Source organism: Mesoplodon mirus (genome assembly GCF_964341445.2).
Source record: "Mesoplodon mirus genome assembly, chromosome: 3".
NCBI lineage: Eukaryota > Metazoa > Chordata > Mammalia > Artiodactyla > Ziphiidae > Mesoplodon > Mesoplodon mirus.
The window spans coordinates 106,725,515-106,749,865 of NC_138978.1; the positions used below are offsets into that span (position 1 = coordinate 106,725,515).

The following is a 24,351-nucleotide window of genomic DNA, read 5'->3' on the forward strand; positions in this document are numbered from 1 at the left end:
CCACAGGGTGGGAGACTGCAAAAGGGCACAAGGAGACTTTTGGGGGCAATGGTTCCCAAAATTCATAGAATTGTACTGTTAGAATTAGTGACTTTTATTATAGATAAATTATATCATGATAAAGTGGCCAAATAAACTCCCCCAATTATATTCTTTTATATTATCAACAATTAGAAGATGAAAATTTATAAAAAGATACCATGTATATAGCATAAAAATATTTGAAATACCTAGAAATTAATCTAAATAAGTATAAAGTGTAAAGATCTCTATAAGGTCAAATTAAGGGACATTAAGGAAGATCTAAATATATTGAGAGACATTTCTTGTTCATGGATTAAAGACTCAATATGGTGAAGATATCAGGTCTCCTCAAATTGATTAATAGATTCCATAAAAATTCCAGCATTTTTAGCCTGATTCCAGAAGTTATATAGAAAGGATATGAATAGAAAAAACAAGGTAAGTGGAATTGCTGTGCTATATCTCAAGATTTATCGTGGCAGTATAATAATTACAACACTGTGATAATGGTACAGGAATGGTCAGTAGATAAATGGGATGTAGTAGAAAGCCCAGTGATAGACACCCAGTCTTATATGGGTGTTTCTATATAAGATTCCCATGACAGAGTGCCATGGCTGATCAGGGAGGAATATAATTGACTTTTCAATAAATCTTGTTGAACAACATTTGGAAAGAAAAAGAAATTGGACTACTACCTCCCATCAAGTCCAAAAAAAAAATGTTTTAGTACATTAAAGTACTAGATGTGAAAAGCAAGGCTGTAATGCTTTTCAAAAAGAATATGGAATATCTCCATGGCCTTGGAAAGGATTTCTTCAACAAGACACAAAAACCATTAGCTATAAAGGAAAGGACTGATAAATTTGACTACATTAAAATGAAAAACTTCTGTCATCAAAGGACCATTTATAAAAAAAAAAGTGAAAAGAAATCACAGAGTGGGAGAAGATACTGCCTATTCTGCAACATTTGTTTCAATAATGCAGGTAAGTTCATATGTGATTGCTAAGTAGGTAGGAGAATGATGTCAACTGAACCGAGGTAATATTGGTTCTTATTTCATTTGCCCCAGCTAATGTTTTGTATCATCAAGTAAACACAGAATATACAAACATAGCTGAATGTTGTTTCTACTATGTATGATGCCTATTCACCTCAATTTTGCCTCTTTTCTCAATCTGAACTTGTGCTTTATCTTAAAATTGTTGATTGCACCTTTTGCCTTATCTTCGTTATTCAGTAGCCTCAACCCTCCATGTACCCCTTTCTGCCAAGCTACCTTTTCCTTTCATTTCTTTTTTTCCTTATTGTTTTTAAAGACAAAGTATTTTATTTACCCTAGTATTTTTTATTAGGAATATAACATATCTTTTAAACTGTACTAATATTTTTCATTGGGATTGTTACTGATTTTACCAAGTGCTCTGTTTACAAAATTGCAGTAAGTTTTCAGAGATCAACCCTATCCTATTTTCTCCATAATCTTCTCTTATTTTTGGTGCATATTTTGCAGACAGCACTATCTGAAGAAAGCATGTTTCACATTTTAGCAGAAATACCTCATCTGCAACACATATACCTGACAAAAGGTGCAATGCTTCAATATTGACACAATTATTTCACATTTTAACCTCTCTACAGTTGGAATACATCTTACAATACATGAAATCTTTCAATTATAATTGCCAGGTTTTTTTTTATTTTTTAGGGATAAAATAATGATGCATTTTAGAAGCTGTTGATTACTTAGATTTGATGAAGTAATGTAGTATCCAGAATGTAAAGAACTACAATTTTAAAAAGGCAGGCAACCCGGTAGAGAAATGGCAAAAGACTTGAACATCCACTTCACAACAGAAGAAATCTCTGTGGCTAGTAAATATATGAAAAAGAATGTTTAATCTTATAAGGCAGCTGCACATTAAATACAGAGATGCCTTTACATACTTAGCACGTTGGCAGAAGTTTAAAAACCTGATAACAAGTATTGATGTGGACACAAAAGGATGCATATGATATGATTCCCTTCATATGAAGTTACAAAACAGGTAACACTAAGCTGTGTTGCTCAGAAATGCATTACTTAGTTGGTAAAAACATTTTTAAAAGGAAAGGAAATCATCATCACAAATGTCAAGATGGTGGTTACCTTGGGGGTGGGGGGAGGGAGAAATTTATGATTGGAGGAACACAAAGGGGCTTTTGGCACCCTGATAATGTTCTGTTTCTTCACCTGGATGAGTTTGCTTTATTATTAGTTGTTAAACTTTATACATGTATATGTTTTATGTACTTTTCTGTATATTTCAGAATAAAGCAAAAAGGAGGGAGGGATCAGTTATATCAAAGGTTGTTGATTGGCCAAGGAACTTGAGGACTGAGACTTGACCATTGGGTTAAGCAAAGTGGAGACTGCTGATGCACATAACAAATTGTCTCTGTGGGAGTGGTTGGGGCAGTAATCTGATTGGAATGGGCCCACGAGAGAATGAGAGGAGAGGAATTGGAGACTAAGTAAGCAGGAGGAATTTTTATGTAAAAAGGAGAAACATAGTGTTGACTGGAGTGTATGTACAAAGCTTTACATTAAACATATAGAGTATCAGGAGAATAGAAAGGTAAATTTTCTGGAATGCTGATGGCAATGTGGTAGGGTAGGGGAAGGTAGAGAATTTTTTATGTGTATGAGAGTACATGTTTTGAGGGGGAAGAAGTGAAAATGTATAATACATTTGTAAAAAGAATGAACATTAAAGCTACTTTGTGAGTCTTGGAAATATATATGTTGGAATCACCCATAACATTTTATGTCTGTTAATGGAAAGAATCATGAACACCATCTTGCTCAATGCCACGTTGCAGAAAGAGAACAAAGCCCAGAGGGATTAAGTGCTTGCTCGAAATTGTACCATTAATAGTCATCCCAGACTAAAATGCAGAGTTGCTCCTGCCCCTCGGGTCAGTGCTTTTTAAAATAGTATTATCTATAATATGGTTTGCTCTTAAATTGGGTTTTATGTAGTCATTATGTTTTATAGTAGAGTTTAGATAATATTTAAATTAGCCTTTGCTGCATAACAGACTACCCTAGAACTTAATGGCTTAAAATAACCATCATGTATTATTTCTCATGATTTCATGAGTTCACTGATCTCAGCTGGGCCCACTCATGTGGCTGCAGTCACTGGCGGCTCAGCTGGGGTTGGAAGGGCTAAGCTGGCCTCACTGACATGTCTGGGGCCTTGGTGCTGTTTGTTGGTTGGGACTCTCTCTCATCATTCAGTAGTCTCGCCTGGACATCTGTACATGGTGGTGGGACTATTCCAAGGAGGCAAAGATGGAAATCTAGACTCCTGAACTTGCACAACATCACATTAAATTATTGAAAGCAAACTATAGTCCAGTCCAGATACAAGAGGTGAGGCAACAGGCCCCACCTCTTGATGGGAGGAGGTGCAAAATAGGTGGCCATGTTTTTCCATCTATCACAGCTGCTAATCATAAATTTAATTGCTGAATTTATTTTCTAATGTTAACTTTTACTTAATATGGAACTAAAAGCTGTTGATTTGGGGAATCTAACAATGTAATTTTAGTCAGTATATGAGAAACAAAAATTTGATAATGAAAAAATGTTAAGAAAAAGGGAAGTTATGTTTTCCTAATTAATTTCATATCCTGTGTGATGTAAGACAAAGAAATGCTCATTTTTATAAAAAGCTGGGTAAAAATAGGGGGGAAAATTCATTGATTACAGTCTTTGTTGCTTAGAATGTTGGCTTCATCATTATTTTCTGAGATCGTCACCATTAATATTTTATCATCATCATTGTGGATTTTTTTCACATGTTACAAAATGTAATAGAATGTAATGCTCCTAAAAAGTAAAAACAATTAATAGTTTCCCATGAATTAATTTATAATAATGATAGCATATTGCCAGGCACTGTGCTAATTACATTTGTAAAATTTCACTTAATTTATTTGACAACTCTCTGTATTGAGTACCTACTGTGGTTCTTACATGGTGCCAAGACTTGGGGCTATTGCTCTGAACAAAGTAGACGTGGTCCCTGCATATTGCCATACCCTAGATGGGAATCAAGGAAGTTTCTCTAAAGAAGCTTTCTAAGCCAGTACCTGAAGGATGAGTAGGAGTTAGCTGAGGTAAGAGAGAAAGGGAATAGGAAGTCTTCCAAGGAAAAGAATGGCTTGGACAAAGGCCTTGGAGTTAAGCGAGTGCAAGGAAGATTAAAAGAATTGGGGGAAAAAAATCTATTATGGCTAAAGCCTAGAATGTGAAAGGCGTGAGGCAAGAAAGAAGCTGAAGAGGTAGAGTCTGGATTTTATGCCAGGATCATGGGAACCATTGATGGGTTTAGAGGTTTTTCGCTCAAGATTGTTTTAGAAAAGTCACTGGCTGCAGTTTGGGTAAGGGGTGTAGCCAGGGAGAAGAAAGGGCTGACACTGGGAGGCCAACAATACAGGCCATAGATAATGATATGAATTGAGTGTGGATAATGATATGAATTAAGTGAGTGTGAGAATGAAGACAAGTATATAAATCCTACAGGTATTTAGGAGATGGAATCAACCAAATTTGGTGATAGGATGTAGAGCAGAGGGAAGAACCCAAGGTGACTGACAGGTTTCTGGCTTGGAGTGCTATTAACAAATAGGGAGCATAAATAGAGGAATAGGCTTGGGAAGTCATCCTTGGCAGGACAATATCCTAACCCTATTTCCAGGCTAAGTACCTGGATCCCTTTTTTGTATTCTCTAGTATTTGAAATATTTCCAATATCAGTTCAAAAAAATATTGATTCTTGTTCAGTGAAATTCAGTAAAATATAGCAATGCTGCCATAACCTGAATTTATATCTTGGATCTGAAAGAAACATTTTACTTTGGCATTAATTCCTTAATAGATAGAAATTTAGTGCTCTGTTGCTGTAGTGAATTTCATTAAGCAATTTACTGCTTAATGTTTTGAAATTACTTGAAGAGAATAATGGCTAAGAAGCAATATGTGAATTCCTATCTTAAGCCCTAAGCTCTTTATTCATTAGTCTAAAATAATTTCATAATTAATACTTGTTCAAGTTTTTAAAATGGAGCTCAGTAAGAGTTTTTAAAAGTTGTTTTTCTTTTTTTATTGTCCTTTACAACTCTAGTAAGGAGAATGTTAGTTTACATTTATGCTAAGGAAGTAAAAATATGTAAGGTAGCTACATGAAAATGAAACCTATCCTTGGTGGACTTATCTCTCCTTCAAATGTTAAGTAATAATAATTGAGATTTAAAAGAAGAATTAACTGTTGTGTCTTGGAAAGTTAAGCTTTCTTGGACATTAACATTTTAATCTTTGTAATTTTGAATTTCATAGCCATGTGTAGATTTTATTAAAGTATATTTACTCATCCTACATTATTTATTGTCCTACTTTCACCTAGGAATGTTAATTTGCCTAAAATTCTCTGATCATCACTCTAGAAGATACAATATATTCAGTAGTCTGTTTCCCATGTGTTCTCTGTAAACTGAATTTTCTATTATTCTCAATGTTTTATAAGTTTAAAAGCACTTTACAACCTATTTTTTTCTTGTTGTTTTTTTTTTTTTTCCTTAGGCACTACAAGGGCCCCCAGGGATGGGGAAGTACCAGGGGTGGACTATAATTTCATTTCTGTTGAACAGTTCAAAGCACTGGAAGAGAGTGGAGCATTATTAGAAAGTGGAACGTATGATGGTATGTCCTCAAATATTGACAACAGCAACCCAGAAAACTATCTGATTAAGTGGAATTATTTCAGAGGGAATTTGGTCAGTAAAATACTATTTTTTTTAAGTTTTTCTATCAGTCTTTGGGAGATTTTTCTTTTGATTAGGCTATTTGTAATTTACTAATTAAAATGGGATTAAACAATAAGCAAACACATTCTATATTATAAAGTTGATTGTGAACAATATACTAAAATCATTCAAACTGGCCAGTATGCATACTTCATAGTAATTCACATTCATCATATGAACTCAGCAAGTATTTGTGAGTTCTATTTGTGGTTGGAAATAAAAATACTGTACAATTAAAAAAATCTATTTATACCTTGCCTCTCTTGGAGAAAAGAGAATATAGATTTGAGGAGGAAAATAACAAAGACAGAAAAATTGGTTTTCTTTTCATAACTCTTTACTCACTTGATTTTAGGAAGTACTGATTTAAGATCAATTTCAACTTTTAAATGATTCTTTGTTAGATCTTTTTTTTTTCTTTATCTAACACTCTTCACTGGCAAGCTTATGTACTCCCATAGCACCCTGTACTTTTCCATCATTGCTTTATCAGCTATTATAATTGCCTTTTTCACAAGCTCTGTGAAAGCAGATATCATGTCTTTCTTACTCAATATTATATTCAGTGCCTAGAGATGGTGTTTAATAAGTATCTAACCATGAATTCAGCATATCCAAATATGCATTTGTGCTCTATCCAAAAGAATAATTTCTCTCTTTAGCTGTACCAAGAGCTCAAAACAGGGGAGTCTTCATTTACTTCTTTCTTTTTCTCACAGTTTTCATCTAGTGTGTTACCAAATCTAGTCATTTCTTCCTTTGTAGCAGCTTTCGCACTGCCCTTCTTTTTTTGTGTGTGTGTGATTTACAATGTTTTGTTAGTTTCAGGTGTACTTTTTTTTTTTAACATCTTTATTGGAGTATAATCGCTTTACAATGGTGTGTTAGTTTCTGCTTTATAACAAAGTGAATCAGTTATACATATACATATGTTCCCATATCTCTTCCCTCTTGCGTCTCCCTCCCTCCCACCCTCCCTATCCCACCCCTCTAGGTGGTCACAAACCACTGAGCTGATCTCCCTGTGCTATGCGGCTGCTTCCCACTAGCTATCTGTTTTACATTTGGTAGTGTATATGTGTCCATGCCGCTCTCACTTTGTCCCAGCTTACCCTTCCCCCTCCCCATATCCTCAAGTCCATTCTCTAGTAGGTCTGTGTCTTTATTCCCATCTTACCCCCAGGTTCTTCATGACCTTTTTTTTTTTTTCCTTAGATTCCATATATATGTGTTAGCATAATGGTATTTGTTTTTCTCTTTCTGACTTAACTTCACTCTGTATGACAGACTCTAGGTCCATCCACCTCACTACAAATATCTCAATTTCGTTTCTTTTTATGTCTGAGTAATATTCCATTGTATATGTGTGCCACATCTTCTTTATCCATTCATCCAATGATGGACACTTAGGTTGCTTCCAAGTCCTGGCTATTGTAAATAGAGCTGCAGTGAACATTTTGGTACATGACTCTTTGAATTATGGTTTTCTCAGGTATATGCCCAGTAGTGGGATTGCTGGGTCGTATGGTAATTCTACTTATAGTTTTTAAAGGAAGCTCCCTACTGTTCTCCATAGTGGCTGTATCAATTTACATTCCCACCAACAGTGCAAGAGTGTTCCCTTTTCTCCACACCCTCTTCAGGATTTATGGTTTCTAGATTTTTTGATGATGGCCATTCTGACCGGTGAGAGATGATACCTCATTATAGTTTTGATTTGCATTTCTCTAATAATTAGTGATGTTGAGCATTCTTTCATGTGTTTGTTGATAATCTGTATATCTTCTTTGGAGAAATGTCTGTTTAGGTCTTCTGCCCATGTTTGGATTGGGTTGTTTGTGTTTTTGTTATTGAGCTACATGAGCTGCTTGTAAATTTTGGAGATTAATCCTTTGTCAGTTGCTTCATTTGCAAATATTTTCTCCCATTCTTAGGGTTGTCTTTTTGTCTTGTTTATGGTCTCCTTTGCTGTGCAAAAGCTTTAAAGTTTCATTAGGTCCCATTTGTTTATTTTTGTTTTAATTTCCATTCCTCTAGGAGGTGGGTCAAAAAGGATCTTGCTGTGATTTATGTCATAGAGTGTTCTGCCTATGTTTTCCTCTAAGAGTTTGATAGTTTCTGGCCTTACATTTAGGTCTTTAATCCATTTTGAGGGTTTTTTTTTGTGTATGGTGTTAAGGAGTGTTCTAATTTCATTCTTTTACATGTACCTGTCCAGTTTTCCCAGCACCACTTATTAAAGGGGCTGTCTTTTTTCCACTGTATATTCTTGCCTCCTTTATCAAAGATAAGGTGACCATATGTGCGTGGGTTTATCTCTGGGCTTTCTATCCTGTTCCATTGATCTATATTTCTGTTTTTGTTCCACTACCATACTGTCTTGATTACTGTAGCTTTGTTGTATAGTCTGAAGTCAGGGAGCCTGATTCCTCCAGCTCTATTTTTTGTTCTCAAGATTGCTTTGGCAATTCGGGGTCTTTTGTGTTTCCATACAAATTGTGAAATTTTTTTGTTCTAGTTCTGTGAAAAATGCCAGTGGTAGTTTGATAGGGATTGCATTGAATCTGTATATTGCTTTGGGAAGTATAGTCATTTTCACAATGTTGATTCTTCCAATCCAAGAACATGGTATATCTCTCCATCTATTTGTATCATCTTTAATTTCTTTCATCAGTGTCTTATAATTTTCTGCATACAGGTCTTCTGTCTCTTTAGGTAGGTTTATTCCTAGGTATTTTATTCTTTTTGTTGCAATGGTAAATGGGAGTGTTTTCTTGATTTCACTTTCAGATTTTTCATCATTAGTGTATAGGAATGCCAGAGATTTCTGTACATTAATTTTGTATCCTGCTACTTTACCAAATTCATTGATTAGCTCTAGTAGTTTTCTGGTAACATCTTTAGGATTCTCTATGTAGAGTATCATGTCATCTGCAAACAGTGACAGCTTTACTTCTTCTTTTCCAATTTGGATTCCTTTTGTTTCTTTTTCTTCTCTGATTGCTGTGGCTAAAACTTCCAAAATTATATTGAATAAGAGTTGTGAGAGTGGGCAACCTTGTCTTGTTCCTCCTCTTAGTGGAAATGGTTTCAGTTTTTCACCATAGAGGATGATGTTGGCTGTGGGTTTGTCATATATGTCCTTTATTATGTTGAGGAAAGTTCCCTCTATGCCTACTTTCTGCAGGGTTTTTATCATAAATGGGTGTTGAATTTTGTTGAAAGCTTTCTCTGCATCTATTGAAATGATCATATGGTTTTTCTTCAATTTGTTAACATGGTGTATCACGTTGATTGATTTGCGTATATTGAAGAATCCTTGCATTCCTGGGATAAACTCCACTTGATCATGGTGTATGATCCTTTTAATGTGCTGCTGGATTCTGTTTGCTAGTATTTTGTTGAGGATTTTTGCATCTATGTTCATCAGTGATATTGGCCTGTAGTTTTCTACTGCCTTTCTTTTAACTTTCATCACCTCATTGTAGGCTCACTGGACTAGCTCTTGCTGCCTATTGCAGTTGATCTCATTTGTTCCAGTCTCTTCCCTCTCACCAGTCCCCCCTGCTTGTTGCTACAATGCTAGTCCTCCTCAAGTGCAGTTCTGGTCATGTGTCTCTCCTTCAGAATCTTTAATGATTTCCTTTTGCCTGCTAAGTTTGACCCAGCCACCCTTTCTGGGCTTAGCTCCCATGACTCATTCATTCATTTATTAATTTATTTGATCCTTCTTTCATACTATTTGCCAAGCACTATCAGAGGGGCTAGAGATGCTGTGCTGAGCAATATTGAAATGATACTGCCTTCATAAATCCTATATCTTAGTGGGAAGGCAGTCAAAAAACAAACAAAATAACCAAATTGAGATGTTATGAAGGAAACAAAAACAAGGCATTTAACGGAAATAATAGGAATATCTTATTTAGATAAGATGGCCAGTGGAGAATTCTCAGAGGAAATGACAGCTGCTTATTTTTTATTTTTATGCAAATAGCCTGCTCTCATTCACCTCCCTCTTACAGGCAACCATTCTGATGTGTTTAATGTATATGTTTTTGTTTGCATGTGTTCTTACAAAATGTATATTGTGTCTTGTGTACATGTATTTAGTATTTACATCTGGGCCATGTTCTAAATGTATCTCATTAGTTATTAACTGTTTTCACTTATTACTGTGTTTTTTAGATTCATCCATGTTGCTGTACTGTATTTGCATGTAATTCATTGTTTTTTAACTGCTGCACAGTACTCCATGTTGTGAATCCACTACCTAACGATTCTCCTAGTGATGGACTTCCAGATTGCCTGCAGCTCCTCATCACCACAGATAAATCTGCAACATCCTCACACACATCTTCTTACAGACCTGTGTGAGAATGTCTGTGGAATATGTATCCAATTGTTGGGTTATAAGGTATACCTATAGTTAATGTGATGAAGTAGCTTTGGGTAGCTCTGCAGTCTCTATTCCCATCAGCAGTGCCATAGGGATCTGGTTCTGTAGCAGATGTAGTAATGATTCCATGTACTCCTCAACACTTGGCATCATCCAGCTTTATAATTTTGCCAATCTGATGGTTGTAGAAGTGGTATCTCCTTTTAATTTTAGTTTCTCTGATAGTCAGAGAGTTTGAGCATCTTTCCATATGCTTGTTAGTTTTCTTGGACTAATGCAAATTGTCTATTCATTTGCTTTGTCCATTTTTTAAAAGTGGGATCTCAATCACATTCCAGTTTGTAGACATTCCTTAGTTATTTAGATAGTAATCCCTTATTGGATATAGATATTTTTTCCCATTCTGTCACCTAATAACCTTGTCCTGTGTTTCTTCATTAAACAGAAATCCTTAACTTTTGTCTATCAGATTTATCACGGTTTTCCTTATGATTTATGCTTTGAAGTTTCGTTTAAGAAGTCGTTCTCTGCCCTTAGATCACAAAGATATTCCTCTACATTTGCTTCTGTTAAGAACATGAACACTCATCCACCATTTCACACCCATAAGATTGACAGAAATTTTAAAGTCTGATAATTGTGGGAAATGGAAACCCCCATACACAGCTGGTGAGAGTATATAATGATACAATCCCTTTGGAGAGCATTTTGGCAATAGCTAGTAAATTCAGAGATGCACCTGACTCTGACCTAGCAGTTCCCTTTCTGGATGCCTACTATAGAAAAACCCTTGTCAATGTACATATGCAGACATGTACCCGAATAGTCATTATAGCATCATTTGAAACAATAAGGGAATGCAACCAACTCTCTTTTAGTAGAGGAATTAATAAAATACATTTTAATTTGTTCATAAAAATGGACTATTATATAACAGGTGACTAGAATCTACATGTATCAACAGGAATAAGTCTTAGAAATACAGTTGTATAAAAAGAAGATTGCAAAAGGATATGGACAGTATACTGTCTAGAAAAAAAGATATGAAATGTCATAAACACTCCATGAAGCTTTTATTAAAGCAATAGTGTTTATATGTTATGTATGCATATACATATGTCCTAGATATACATAATATGCAGGGAAATGACATATACCAACATAAGGATAACTCAGGGAGAAAGTGGGAAGAACAGAGACAGGAAATTAGGGCTTTAATTATATATGTGACTGTATATGTGTGTCATTAAAGAGGGGAAAAGGGGAGACCTGAAAGGAATCTGGCAAAAGTTAGTATCTGGGGATGTGTAAATAAATAAGTAAGTAAGTTTCTAATACTATTCTAACACTATTGTATATGATTTTATATAGGTTTAAAATATGTAATGGTTGACTGTTCTATTGTAAAAATGAAAACCCTTCAGAAAAGAAAAAAGAGAAAAAGAAAAATCTCCAAAACAGCTTCAAAAAGATGAAAAACTTTTTCTGTGAATAACTATAGTCAAGGTTCACAAACCTTGTAATTCTATACCTTCCAGTATCTGAAATCTTGATATTTACCAACAATTCAAGAAAAATAGATCCAATTTACTTATAAGCAATGCTAGTTTTCTTTTTTAATCTAAGCCAATAATTTTTTTAAAATAAGGAAACTGCCAGAATTTATTGTGAAGTTCTAAGTCCTCATCAGTGATTATGGATATAGCAATCACAATATCCTGAATTTCTCTAATTTTCACCCTAGAGTCAGATAATAATTACTAAGAATACACGGTAAAATGTGTTTCTAGTGTTTCCTGTAAAACTAACATCCTTAGAAAAACTGAAGAAAAAAAAAGTAAAAGTGGACTTTTAACTTTTTCATGGTACATCCAAATTTCTTGGATGATTATTGGACATCATGCAGGAAAAAGTGAGATCCTAGAGCATCCTATTCCCCAAGCAAACCTCTGTTTGGAGCATTTCTGTGCCCTCTGTCTCAGAGAAATGTGAACTGGCTTTTTCATTGGTCCTTGCTTTACTTATGGGCCAGAAAGTTTGCTGAGATCCTCTTAGTCTGTTTTAGTATGAAGCTTTCCATCCATCTGCATGACAGGAGTAACTCCATTTCAAACGTGGATTTGGAAGCAAGGGAGTAGTTGAGTGGGGAGAGGCAAGATGTGGTTGAAAAGTCTTATTATTTTGATTCCATTATCTTGAGTATTTTAATGACAATTACCTCCCAAAGTCAAATTTCCAAAGAATTTATCTTAATACTTTCCCCCTCAAAGCAAGCACGACTTAAGGTAAACCATGTTATTTGTAGATTTGCCTCACTGATGTGGTGAACAACCTATGTTGTTGTTGTTGTTTTCTTCATCTTGGAAAAATAATCCATTATATACCCCATTAATTTACTGTATATGAATGAGCACCTTAATTACCTCCTTAGGAGCCAAGGAATTTGGAGATTTTTTTAAAAATAAAAGAAGAAGATGATGAGTATTTTATTCCCTGTCCATGTTATCTTTCTATAACATCAGCATAGTGGTTGATATAAGGTCAAAACTAGCAGGAGCCACAAACTTTTAGTGTAGCTAGACCCACTGAACATATTCCATCGTACGTGGCTGCCTATTGGGGACTACATGGAAAACTGAGCAGATATTCAGTTGTTTTCATTCTATTCTGGGACATTCATTTTTACTGCAAAAATTACTGATTTACAAGACAACATATTAAAGTATTTCTTGTTTTCCTGAGAGTAAGCCAATATTGAGTTATGCTAATAAATTCTCTATTTGTTCAGTAAATTGCCAGATAAAATAATATAATTAAAATGCTCAGAAAAACTTTAAAAAAAATTACTTTTATGGGGCTTCCCTGGTGATGCAGTGGTTGAGAGTCCGCCTGCCGATGCAGGGGACACGGGTTCGTGCCCCGGTCCGGGAGGATCCCACATGCTGTGGAGCGGCTGGGCCCGTGAGCCATGGCCGCTGGGCCTGTGTGTCCGGAGCCTGTGCTCCGTAACGGGAGGGGCCACAACAGTGAGAGGCCCGCGTACCACAAAAAAAAAAAAAAATTACTTTTACATAAGCAGCCTACATTTCAGGACAGACTGGTTGGTTCTTAGCTTTATTCTTTGCCTGCATGTTTCCTTATTTTACCAAAATAGTTCAATATGTTACATATTAGAACAAAATTATTTGAATTAGTTTTCTCCTCCTTTACTCCCACTTTTTATGCCAATTAGTCTTACACAAGAGCATTGATGCATTTAAATTCAGAAATTAGGCCCTAATATAGAACTCATGCAAAGCAAGCTCTGTAGGAATAACTAACGTACATACGTAAAGTCAACTTCCCGGCCTTAGTACAGATAGCCTTAAAGTGTTAGATAATGTTAGATAGTATATAGTGTTAGGGCACTTGAGAAATAAGTTCTTCCTGGTCTTTCTACCTCCTCCTCTCCCAAGAAAAAGTGCTTTGGCCTCCTTTTGGCTAACGGTGGGTATTCAAAAACTTCCGTATAAGATAACAGGTCAGAGACATACACTAGATCATTTTGTTCTGACTCTCAATTCAGCATTCAGCACTTTCAGCAGCTGTTATTTTGTCCACTTCAGGAAACTTCTATGGAACTCCCAAGCCTCCAGCAGAACCCAGCCCTTTCCAGCCAGATCCAGTTGATCAGGTCCTCTTTGATAATGAGTTTGACACAGAATCCCAAAGAAAACGAACTACATCTGTCAGCAAGATGGAAAGAATGGACAGTTCTCTTCCTGAAGAGGAAGAAGATGAAGATAAGGAAGCTGTTAACGGTAGTGGAAATGCAGGTTCGTCAAAAAAACAACTTCTGGCTGATCCTCAAGGTTGACTTTAATATGACACTGAATTGGAAGTAGTAAAATTTTCCACAAAGCACATGCAGAGAAAATGATGGGATCTCAGGGTTTTTTTGTAAGGTTTTGCGTGAAACAGTGTATCTCTGTTGACTGACTTGTAAGCTGAAGTGAGTTGCTCCAAGTGGCAGTTTTGATAAAATCAATTATAAACTATCATTAGTGTTGGTAATAATACAATGTGCCATTACCCTGCTGCCTAAAAGATTTGAGATTCATTTCTGGTGCTTGAATATGGGAATCTTATTGGCCTAAGTCTACTTTACAAAATTTGAACAAAATGTAGACGTTTTAAGATATATCCTTCAACCAAAACAAAGATTTAGAAGTATGCTAATAAATATTATCTGAAAGGTTTGTTAGCAATATTTTGAGTTTAAATTCTGAGTCACTCAAAGAAAATTTCCAAACTTGACTGTCATATTTTTCATTAAATGCAAAACCAACAGAAATTTAGTGGTGGAGAATCTTCTCCTTTTGGGTACCCCTAAATAATGTAGTGATTGCTTAGGACAGCAGTCCCCAATCTTTTTGGTACCAGGGACTGGTTTCATGGAAGACAATTTTTCCACAGACTGGGGCGGAGTGGGGGGATGGTTTCGGGATGGTTCAAGTACTTTGATTTATTATGGGCTCTGTGCAGTCAGACCTCTCTGCTAATGATAATCTGTATTTGCAGCCGCTCCCCAGTGCTAGCGTCACCGCCTCAGCTCCACCTCAGGTCATCAGGCATTGGATTCTCATAAGGAGCGCACAACCTAGATCCCTCGCATGCGCAGTGCACAGGAGGTTTCGCGCTCCTAAGAGAATCTAATGCCGCCGCTGATCTGACAGGAGGCGGAGTTCAGGCGGTAATGCGAGCGATGGGGAGCGGCTGTAAATACAGATGAAGCTTCGATCACTCACCTGCCCCTCACCTCCTACTGTGCAGCCCAGTTCCTAACAGGCCATGGACTGGTACCAGTCTGAGGCCCGGGGGTTGGAGGTTGAGACCCCTGGCTTAGGAGATTCTTATACTGCTAATTAAGAGTATAAATAGGAAACCACAGAATCACAGCAGAACTGATTTCAGTGCTATTTATGATAATAATTCCATTCAAAACACTAGAATATAAGCTTTATAAGGGTTGGAATTTTTGCTTGTTTTGTTCATTGTGGTATTTCTTGAGCCATAAACCATGTTTAGCACATAGTAGAAGCTAAAAAATTATTTTCGTTGTACTAATAAATGAAAAAATTTGATTATATCTTCAAATTTGCAGAATCCATTACCATATCATTTTCCCAAAGTATCCTATTGTTTTCCTTTATCAGTTATTAAAATTTGCTATTATCTATTGTTTTAATACAATCATTGCTTGTGTCCCCCTCCAGAGTGTGAGTCCTGTTTTATGGTCCTAACATTTCACACTGTTGTGTTGCAGATACGCTCAATGAATTATACCAATATATTTTGGTGAAAACGGGTCTTAAAAGGTTTAGGTGAATTCACATCTAATTCTTTAGAGTTGTTAAGGGAAGTTACCATATCCTAGAGACTTTTGATTTTGATGTCAGCTTTACTCTCCCACAAAATTATGTTAACATTTTTAAATGCTTAAGACTGGGATTAGAAACCATGACTCTGTCCCCAAATGGGAATTTATATGTTCTTAATTTGAAGGAAGAGAAAATGCCCTTTTTTAAAACTTCATAATGCAGAGCCTTTCAGTGAGCACTGCAGTTCCCTTAGAGGTAAACCCATCTGTAAGCTTCATAGTTTATGTTTGTCATGTAAGACAGCTGTTAAACCAGGTGTTCCAGACTCTTCACTGTTAATATTTAAAGGGAGTGTACCCAAGAGTGTGTGGGAGGCAGTTTGTACACTCCTTCTTGTGTGTAGGGACCATAGGTCTCTTCCACTGGAGGATATATTTCTTTGTAAGAGAATATATTCAGAATATTTTAAGGAAAAAGCAATAGAAGACATGGCTAAAAGTCCTTGGTCTTTTCTGAGTAAGTACTAACCATGCTTGTTAACTTATTCAAAGTTGCCTTGTGTATTGCTTTGGGGGACTAGAATCCCTGCCTTGAAAGATCAGTAAATTGCTGGGGATGGAAGTAGGAGAGGATAGGTAGAGGTTTATTTGTATATACCAATATGTATATTATTTTATATCTTGATGAGAATTAACGTAAGAATGCTTAATATGCTGCAATAGGATGACACATGTTATATAATAATGCTAAAATTTTTTCCAGGAGTTGGTGTTATATAAAAAACATTTTCAAATCATTGGCTATTAAGCAAACTCCTTTATTCAGTCTCTTGAAACTATATTCAGAAAAGTATTATTGCTCATATAGTTGCTTCTACTTTCCTCCAGTATATATATCCCAAGAATGTAACTCCATTCCAGATTGATTTATACATTGGGTGCCTTTTAATTTCTATCACTTTTTCTGCATAGAGAATAAATCATGTGTTTCATTCATATTATTCATTCAGCAAATATTTATTGAGCACCTGCTAGTCTACTAAGTGCTAGGCATTGTTCTAAAGGAAATAAAGCAGTGAACAAAACAGACAAAATTCCCTGTCTTCATGAACCTTACCTTCTGGTGGGAGAGACAGAATTATCCAACATAAATGAATAACATATATAGTATGTTAGATGATGCTAAGGAGAAAAAGCAGAGGAGGGGAAGGATAAAAAGTAGCGGTGGCCAAGGTTTGCAATTTTAGATAGAGTGTCAGAGAAGACCTTACCAAGAAGGGGACATTGCAAGAAGTGAGGTAGTGCTCAAAATATCCTGGGGAAGAACATTCCAGCCAGAGGGAATTAGAAGTACAAACGCCCTGAGGTGGGAGCATCCCTGGATTATTCAGACAACAGCAAGGAAACCAGTGTGGTTGGATACAATGTGGACAATCCATTATATGTGGTTGGGGCAGAATGCTGGAAGGGAATAGACTAGAATAGTAACAATGAAGTCAATCAGATAATGATGGGGGTGGGGTGGTGGAAATGCATATTATAATAGGATCTTATAGGTCATTGGAAGAACTTTGCTTTTTATTCTGAGATGAGAAACAATTATATGGATTTAAGTAGAAGAGTACCATGATAAAACAGCTTTTAACTTAACAGGCTCATTCTGGCTACTGTATTGAGAAAAGGCAGTAGGAGGGCATGGACGTAAACAGGGGTACCAGTTAGGAGGTTATTGCAGTAATTTAAGTGAAAAATGGTGGCTTAGACCCAGTGAAGGCATGAGAGGTAAGAAGTGGCCTGAGCCAATAACATTTGCCAACAGACTGGATATAAGGTATGAGAGAGCAGAGTCAGAGGTCACTCCAAGGGTTTTAACTTGAGTATCTGCAAGAATGGAGTTGCATGTATTGAGATGAGACAGGTAAAAGGAGTCAGTTTGGGTTGGGAATGGGAGCTGTGGTTGGGATATTTAAGTTTGAGATGTTCATTAGACACCCAAATGGAAATGTGCTTGAAGTTGGATTTAAAAGTCTGTGTTCTGGTCTGAAAATCCATATTTGGACACCATCAGCATATAGCTTGTATAGCAGTGACACAGTGAGATCACCAAGAGAGTGAGTGTAGAAAGAGAAAAGATCCAAGCACTGAATCTTGAGAAGGCACTCTAATATATGGAGATCAGGGAGACAGAGAAGAGCCAGAGAGGTAGGAGCACCAGGAGAGTGTAGTGTCCTGGCCGCCAGGGGAAGAGAGTGTTTCAAGAAAGAGAGATCCATCATGTCAGATGCTACTGATAGCTCAAGTAAGATGGACACTGAGAATTGATCATTGGATGTAGCTATGTGGAGATGACTGGTGATCTTGGTAAGAACAGTTTTATTGATGAGAGATCAAAAGCCTTGTTGGAATGAGTTCCAGTGGCAAATGGAAGAGTGGAAGTGGAGGTAGCAAGTATAAACTCTTTCAAGGAGGTTTGGTGTAAAAAGGAGAGAAATGGGATGGGGTTGCTAGAGGGGAAAGAGAATTGTTTAATTTCCTTTTAAAGAATGGAGAAATAACTTGTTTGTCTTGAATTTCTATCTTTAAAAATGGTGAAAGTTTCAACTATCCCTAAAGAAAGTCCTCTGAGGCACATTTTGGATAAGGGATCTGATTACAGCTATGAACCAATGGGTGAGAGGAAGATGATATTTTATTGTAACAATGTGTGGCCACAGTACCTGTTAGGATATCCACAGCGGGTTTAGGCAGGGTTATCTTGGGACCCTGTGCACCATATACTGCTACCCTTGCTATGTTAGTTATGTCATTTATGGTCTCCTGTGTCGTTGGTATATGTAAAACCCTAAGACCAAACTTGAGGGTTTATTTAGGATCTTCTGTTTGTTCTTTGGGTTTTTGGTTGCATTTTGTTAAAAAAAAAAAAACAAACAGGATGGATGTGATCTACTAGGTAAGAAAGATTGGTGGTGAGAGAGAGAGAGGGAATTGCTGTAGGCAAGAGGGGATGGACATATCTGCTTAGAAACACAGTTCTTCCACTGTAACAGAAGGTAGAGTAAAATGGGCACAGTTGCTATGTAGATATAATGGTGGGAATTTGTGGAAGTTCTGTTTGCTTCTGTTTTCTCAGTGATATAGGAAACAAGGTCGTCAAATGAGATTAGGGATAAGGCAGAAGTAGGAGAAGATTTAAGGAGAAGGAAGGTATGAAATCGTTATCTAGGAGAGTCAGAGCGAATGGACTAAAGAAATGCCCTATGATTATCATACATCATTAAATGCCCTCTTGAGGCTACTGATCATGAGTTAAAAGTGAAGTAGTTACTATCACCTGCGTTCAGCTACATATACTGGCGAGGAGTATGTGGAGAGTAAGATTTAAGCAGAATTATAGTTCAGCCAGTCAAGTGTGGTGAAGTAAAGTAGGGAAAAAGGAATCAGGAGTATTTACAAGGGAGTGATTATAGTGGTTGATCATGGAATTTAAGTTGGGTAAGTAGGGCAATGAGGACATGGCTAGGGCATGGATGGGGGTGAGGAACAGTGAAAGGCAGTAAGTAGTAGGATTAATGGATTATAGAACTTGGTTGGATAAAGGATGGTTGGAGTGGAAATACTATAAAGAATAACATATAATGATATCTAAGGCCTCTTCTAAGAGTCTGTGATACTGAAGCATTGCCCAAAGTTTGGAGTTATTACAGTTATATTATCTTTTAAGTTCTAGAAACAACTTTTAAGTGCATGAATTGTGAACTCCCTAGAGAGTTACCAAATTTTAGTATTCTTACCTACATTGTGGACTTTGGAACTCTAAAAGGATTTTAATGTTACCAACAGAGAATTATATTTAACAACAGTAAGTCTATTGAGTTTAATTTTTTAAAATTAGTATTATTTTAAAGGCCTGTGTTAAATGTGTACAAGGCAGCTTGATAAAGCAGTTAAGAACATGGACCCTTAAAATTCAAATCCTAGCTTTGCTGTTTATTAGCTGTGTAACCTTGACTAAATTAACTTATTAACCTTTCTGGGTCTTAGTTTCCTCTTCTATAAAATGGCAATAGTAATAATATATACTCACAGGGTTGCTGTGAGAATTATGAGTTAATATATATGTAAAGTGCTGAAAATAGAGCCTGGCACATAAAAGGACTGTATAGGTGCTGCTGTGGCTGTTGTTTTAGTATAATATTGATTGATCTGTATTTAGTATATACAGAATTGATTCTATTGTTTTTTTGCTTCTTTCCCTGACTAGAATCAGAGGTGCTGTACAGGGTTAATGTCACTTAGCAAATGAAAAGAAAATCAGTGTGTTTATTTGTTTTTTCAAAAGTTATAGCAGAATGTGGACATAGTAGACAAGGAAATTTGCAATATATATTTGGCATTTTGTTAGAATTAAGGCTGTTTGAAGAGAATGTAACTTTACCTACTTTTCATGCTGTTCTGTTGGAATAGCAGAAAACAGAGAGAGGCATTCTGAGTCGTGTGATTGGATAAAGACTGTCCCAAGTTACAACCAAACAAATAGTTCCATGGACTTTAGAAATTATATGATGAGAGACGAGAATCTGGAACCACTCCCCAAAAACTGGGAAATGGCCTACACTGATACGGGAATGATCTACTTCATTGAGTAAGCACATGTCTGTATCTTTTCTAATGTGCCCTGCCACTGTGAGACTTGCCTTTAAATTTTCTTAACCTCATTTCACAAGCCTTGCATTTCTTTTTTCTTTCTTTAAAAATATTTTTCATACAAGTTACAATTGATTCTTAATCTGATTGTTTCCCTGGATGATATTTCATTTTTATTTGATTTGGATAAAGGAATAGTGTATTTGATGTCTGGTTTTATAAAAAGGAGAATTAAAAACAGATTTATCACTAAATGAAAAATGCAAGGAATAAAGGATATTTTGCTTTGCCTTTTTTTTTTTTTTTTTTTAACCTTTCGGGTAGAGTGTCCAACTTAATGAGCATTTCACAAATTACCATCATTTGGAAGGGGGCCATATTTATTAACTGAGCTAAATATTTTCAGACCTAGAGATCAACGTAGAGATTAGTGAATTAATCTCAAATTGGAAACACCAAGAAAAGATCCTTTGATCACATTGTTATTCTCCCACTGCTTCGATAATAACTTTAATTTATATTTTATTGCCTTCGTATATATTTTTTTTCTAGGATTTTTCTTTCTTTAAGATCCTCATATTTCAGATACTTAAACTATAACACTGTCTACTCAGCAGTGTGATGGCTTTGTTTTAGCATTAGTATTTACTGCATGGTGACCTGGGTCTGACCTGCTCTGGCTCTTAGTTGCGGCATGCAGGATCTAGTTCCCTGACTAGGGATCGAACCCGGGCCCACTGCATTGGGAACGCGGAGTCTTAACCACTGGACCACCAGAGAAGTCCCAGAAACAGACACTTTAAAACTTTTTATTTTATTTAACTCTTTTATTTTTAAAGAGTCCCAGTGAGGGCAGAGACTCTATCTGATTGTTTGTTCATCTCTATATTCTCGGTCCTCAGCACAATGCCCACACATCACAGGCACCTAAGAAATATAGTGTTTTTGGAGGGAGAGAGGAAGGAATTCAGCCAGCAAGTAAACAGGGTTTTCAGGGCAGCTTTTTTGGCTAAGATAATGCACAGTATGGGGCCATGTGCCCACCCTCTGAAACATTTTTGACTGCTTAGATAAGCATCTGTTATTATGCACTTAACATTTTATCCCTTCTTTAGAGTCTTCATTCTCAAATTAGTGCCTCTAGCATTACCTTTCCTCTGTGGCAGTTTTGAAGTAATAGACTGAGAACAACAGGACTATTGAATCAGAGGTATACAAATGAAGCCTGTAGGAGATAAATGTTCAAACATCATATACCTTTTATTCACTTTTCATCTTTGCTTTTGAAATACTTTTCTCCCTCTTTATTTTACTGTTTCTAATTGAAATCTTTGTTCAACAGCCACAATACCAAGACAACCACCTGGTTGGATCCTCGTCTTTGTAAGAAAGCCAAAGCCCCTGAAGACTGTGAAGATGGAGGTAGAGATTCAGAGACCTTTTATACCATACTTATTCTCTTTATCCCTTCTTGCTCTTCTTGCTTAGATAATAAGTTTTTCAAAATCCTAAACAAACCATAATGTGCATAAGCACATAAGGAGTGGGTGGATATCATAATCAGCTGATTCTGGTCATTATGTCATTGCATCTAATTTTGTGAGAGTCTTTATTTCTCTTTTTTTGAGAAGTATACAATTAAATCCTTTTAAAAAAAAACCTTAATAAAAATGAATTTGCCATTTTTTAAACTTTGTTTTAAAACAAACTTTTAAAATTCTAACTAAATAGTTTAATAAGCTAGGTGCATTCTCAACCACAGGGTAGCCTCATCATGCCTGCTAATCTCAAAAATATATTTAATTTAGTATCACTAGGATAGATATGCCAGTATTTATAATCCTTTGCCATTTACAGCGGCAATAGAAACTCAGTGAAAGTCTTTAATATACCTCTCACCCACACACAATTTTTACTGCTTGGTAGAAAAATTATCTCTCTGAGAATCATTAGATAATAATGCTTGTCTGTCTTGTATGTTATAGGTTCTATTTAATGGTATAGTCTTACAAATAAGTATAGAATTTACCCCAACCAAAATGTTTGCTGTGCCTTCTTGAATATAGAGTGTAGATGAATAAAATTTGCATTGATTTTGTATGACTCATCAGAAATTATTTACCTTGGTTAAAAAAAGAAAAGAATGGATTAGAATGAAAGTCAGATAGTCCTCCTATAGATTGAATTCCAGTCTATGAAAAAAATTTAAGCAGAATTGATACATATTTTGTTCAGCATGATAGAATTTTTCTAGGAATAAACAATTGGAAAATGAAATATTTAAAATTTATTTGTAATGGTATTTAAAAAAAGATACCTTGGAGCAAATCTACTGAAAGATGTGCAAGTCCTCTACACTAAAAACTACAAAACATCACTGAAATAAATTAATCAAGACCTAAAATAATTGAAGAGATATACTGTGCTCATTGATATACTATGTAGATAGGATAACACATATTGTTAATGATGTTCATTCTTCCTAAATTGATATCTAGATTCAATACAATCCCAATCAAAATTCTAAAAGTCTGTTTTTAACAAACTGACAAACTGATTCTAAAATATACATGGAAATACTGTACAAAGACTCTAGTTAGTCAAACAGACTTTAAAAAGGACAAAGATAAAGGACTTAGGCTACCAGATTTGAAGACGTACTATAAAGCTACAGTAATCAAGAGTGTCTTGTATACATAGGCTAGAACATGGATCAGTGGAACAGCATAAGAGAATCCAGAAATAGATGCACACATATGTGATCACTTAATTTGCAGACAAGGTGCCAAGTCAGTTCAGTGAGGGGAGGAAAGTCTCTAACAAATGGTGCTGGAACAATTGGATATTCATAAAGAGAAATGAACTTCAACTATATCCTTACTCCATGTACAAAAAATAATTTGAGATGGCTCAAAGCTAGAACCCTAAAGCTTTTGGAAGAAAATTTAGGAGAATATCTTCATGAGTTTGAGATTAGCAAAGATGGAGAAAAACAGTAACCCTTGTATATTGCTGGGCAGAATGTAAAATAGTACAACTGCTTTGAAAAGCAGTTTGGCAGTTTCTTAAAAGGTTAAATATAAATTTACCATATCACATAGCACTTCCACTCCTAGATATCTACCCAAGAGGAATGAAAACATGTCCACACAAACACTTGAATGTAAATATTCATAGTAGCACTATTCATAATAGCTAAAAAGTAGAAACAACTTAGATGTCCATCAAACAATGAATGGATAAATAAAATGTGGTGTAATCATACAATGGAATATTGTTCAGCAATAAAAAGAAATGAAATACTATACATACTAAAATACAAATGAACCTCAAAAAATGTTATGCCAAGTGAAAGAAACTTGACACAGAAGATCAAGTGTTGCATGATTTCATTCATATGAAATGTCCAGAACAGGCAAATCTATAGAGCCAAAGTAGATTAGTGGTTGCCCAGTGCTAAGGAAAGGAATAGAGATTAATTGTAAACAGCACAAAGGATCTTATTGGGGTGATGAAAATTTCCCAAAACTGGATTGTGGTGATGGTTGCACAACTCAGTAAATTATTAAAAATCAATGAATTGTACATTTTTTCAAGCAGAACAATTTTATGTGATATGTAAATTATACCTCAATAAAGTTGCTTTTTAAAATGGCCAAAGAGGACTTCCCTGGTGGCACAGTGGTTAAGAATCCACCTGCCAATGCAGGGGACACGGGTTTGAGCCCTGGTCCAGGAATATCCCACATGCCGTGGAGCAACTAAGCCCAGGCACCACAACTACTGAGCCTGCGCTCTAGAGCCTGTGAGCCACAACTACTGAGCCCGCGTGCCACAACTACTTTAGCCCGCGCGCCTAGAGCCCGTGCTCTGCAACAAGAGAAGCCACTGCCATGAGAAGCCCACGCACCACAACGAAGAGTAGACCCCGCTCACCACAACTAGAGAAAGCCCACGCACAGCAATGAAGACCCCGTGCAGCCAAAAATAAATAAATAAAAATAAAATAAAATGGCCAAAGAACTTGAACAGACATTTCACAAAAGAAGATAAAGAATAGCCAATTAAGAAC

The 24,351-nt window shown here is 36.0% G+C and overlaps 1 protein-coding gene across 3 annotated transcripts in view; it reads left to right on the forward strand.

Annotated features, from left to right (window-relative positions):
* Window positions 1-24,351, forward strand: part of MAGI3 (membrane associated guanylate kinase, WW and PDZ domain containing 3) — a 279,275-nt gene that overhangs the window by 184,114 nt on the left and 70,810 nt on the right. For 2 of the 3 annotated variants that reach the window (XM_082613414.1, XM_082613415.1), the window contains exons 3-6: window positions 5,657-5,776; window positions 13,882-14,091; window positions 20,103-20,277; window positions 21,622-21,701. In XM_082613414.1, coding sequence (XP_082469540.1) covers window positions 5,657-5,776; window positions 13,882-14,091; window positions 20,103-20,277; window positions 21,622-21,701 — 585 coding nt within the window. Of the gene's footprint in view, window positions 1-5,656; window positions 5,777-13,881; window positions 14,092-20,099; window positions 20,278-21,621; window positions 21,702-24,351 lie in introns of all 3 variants that reach the window. The other variant, XM_082613413.1, reaches the window with a different exon arrangement.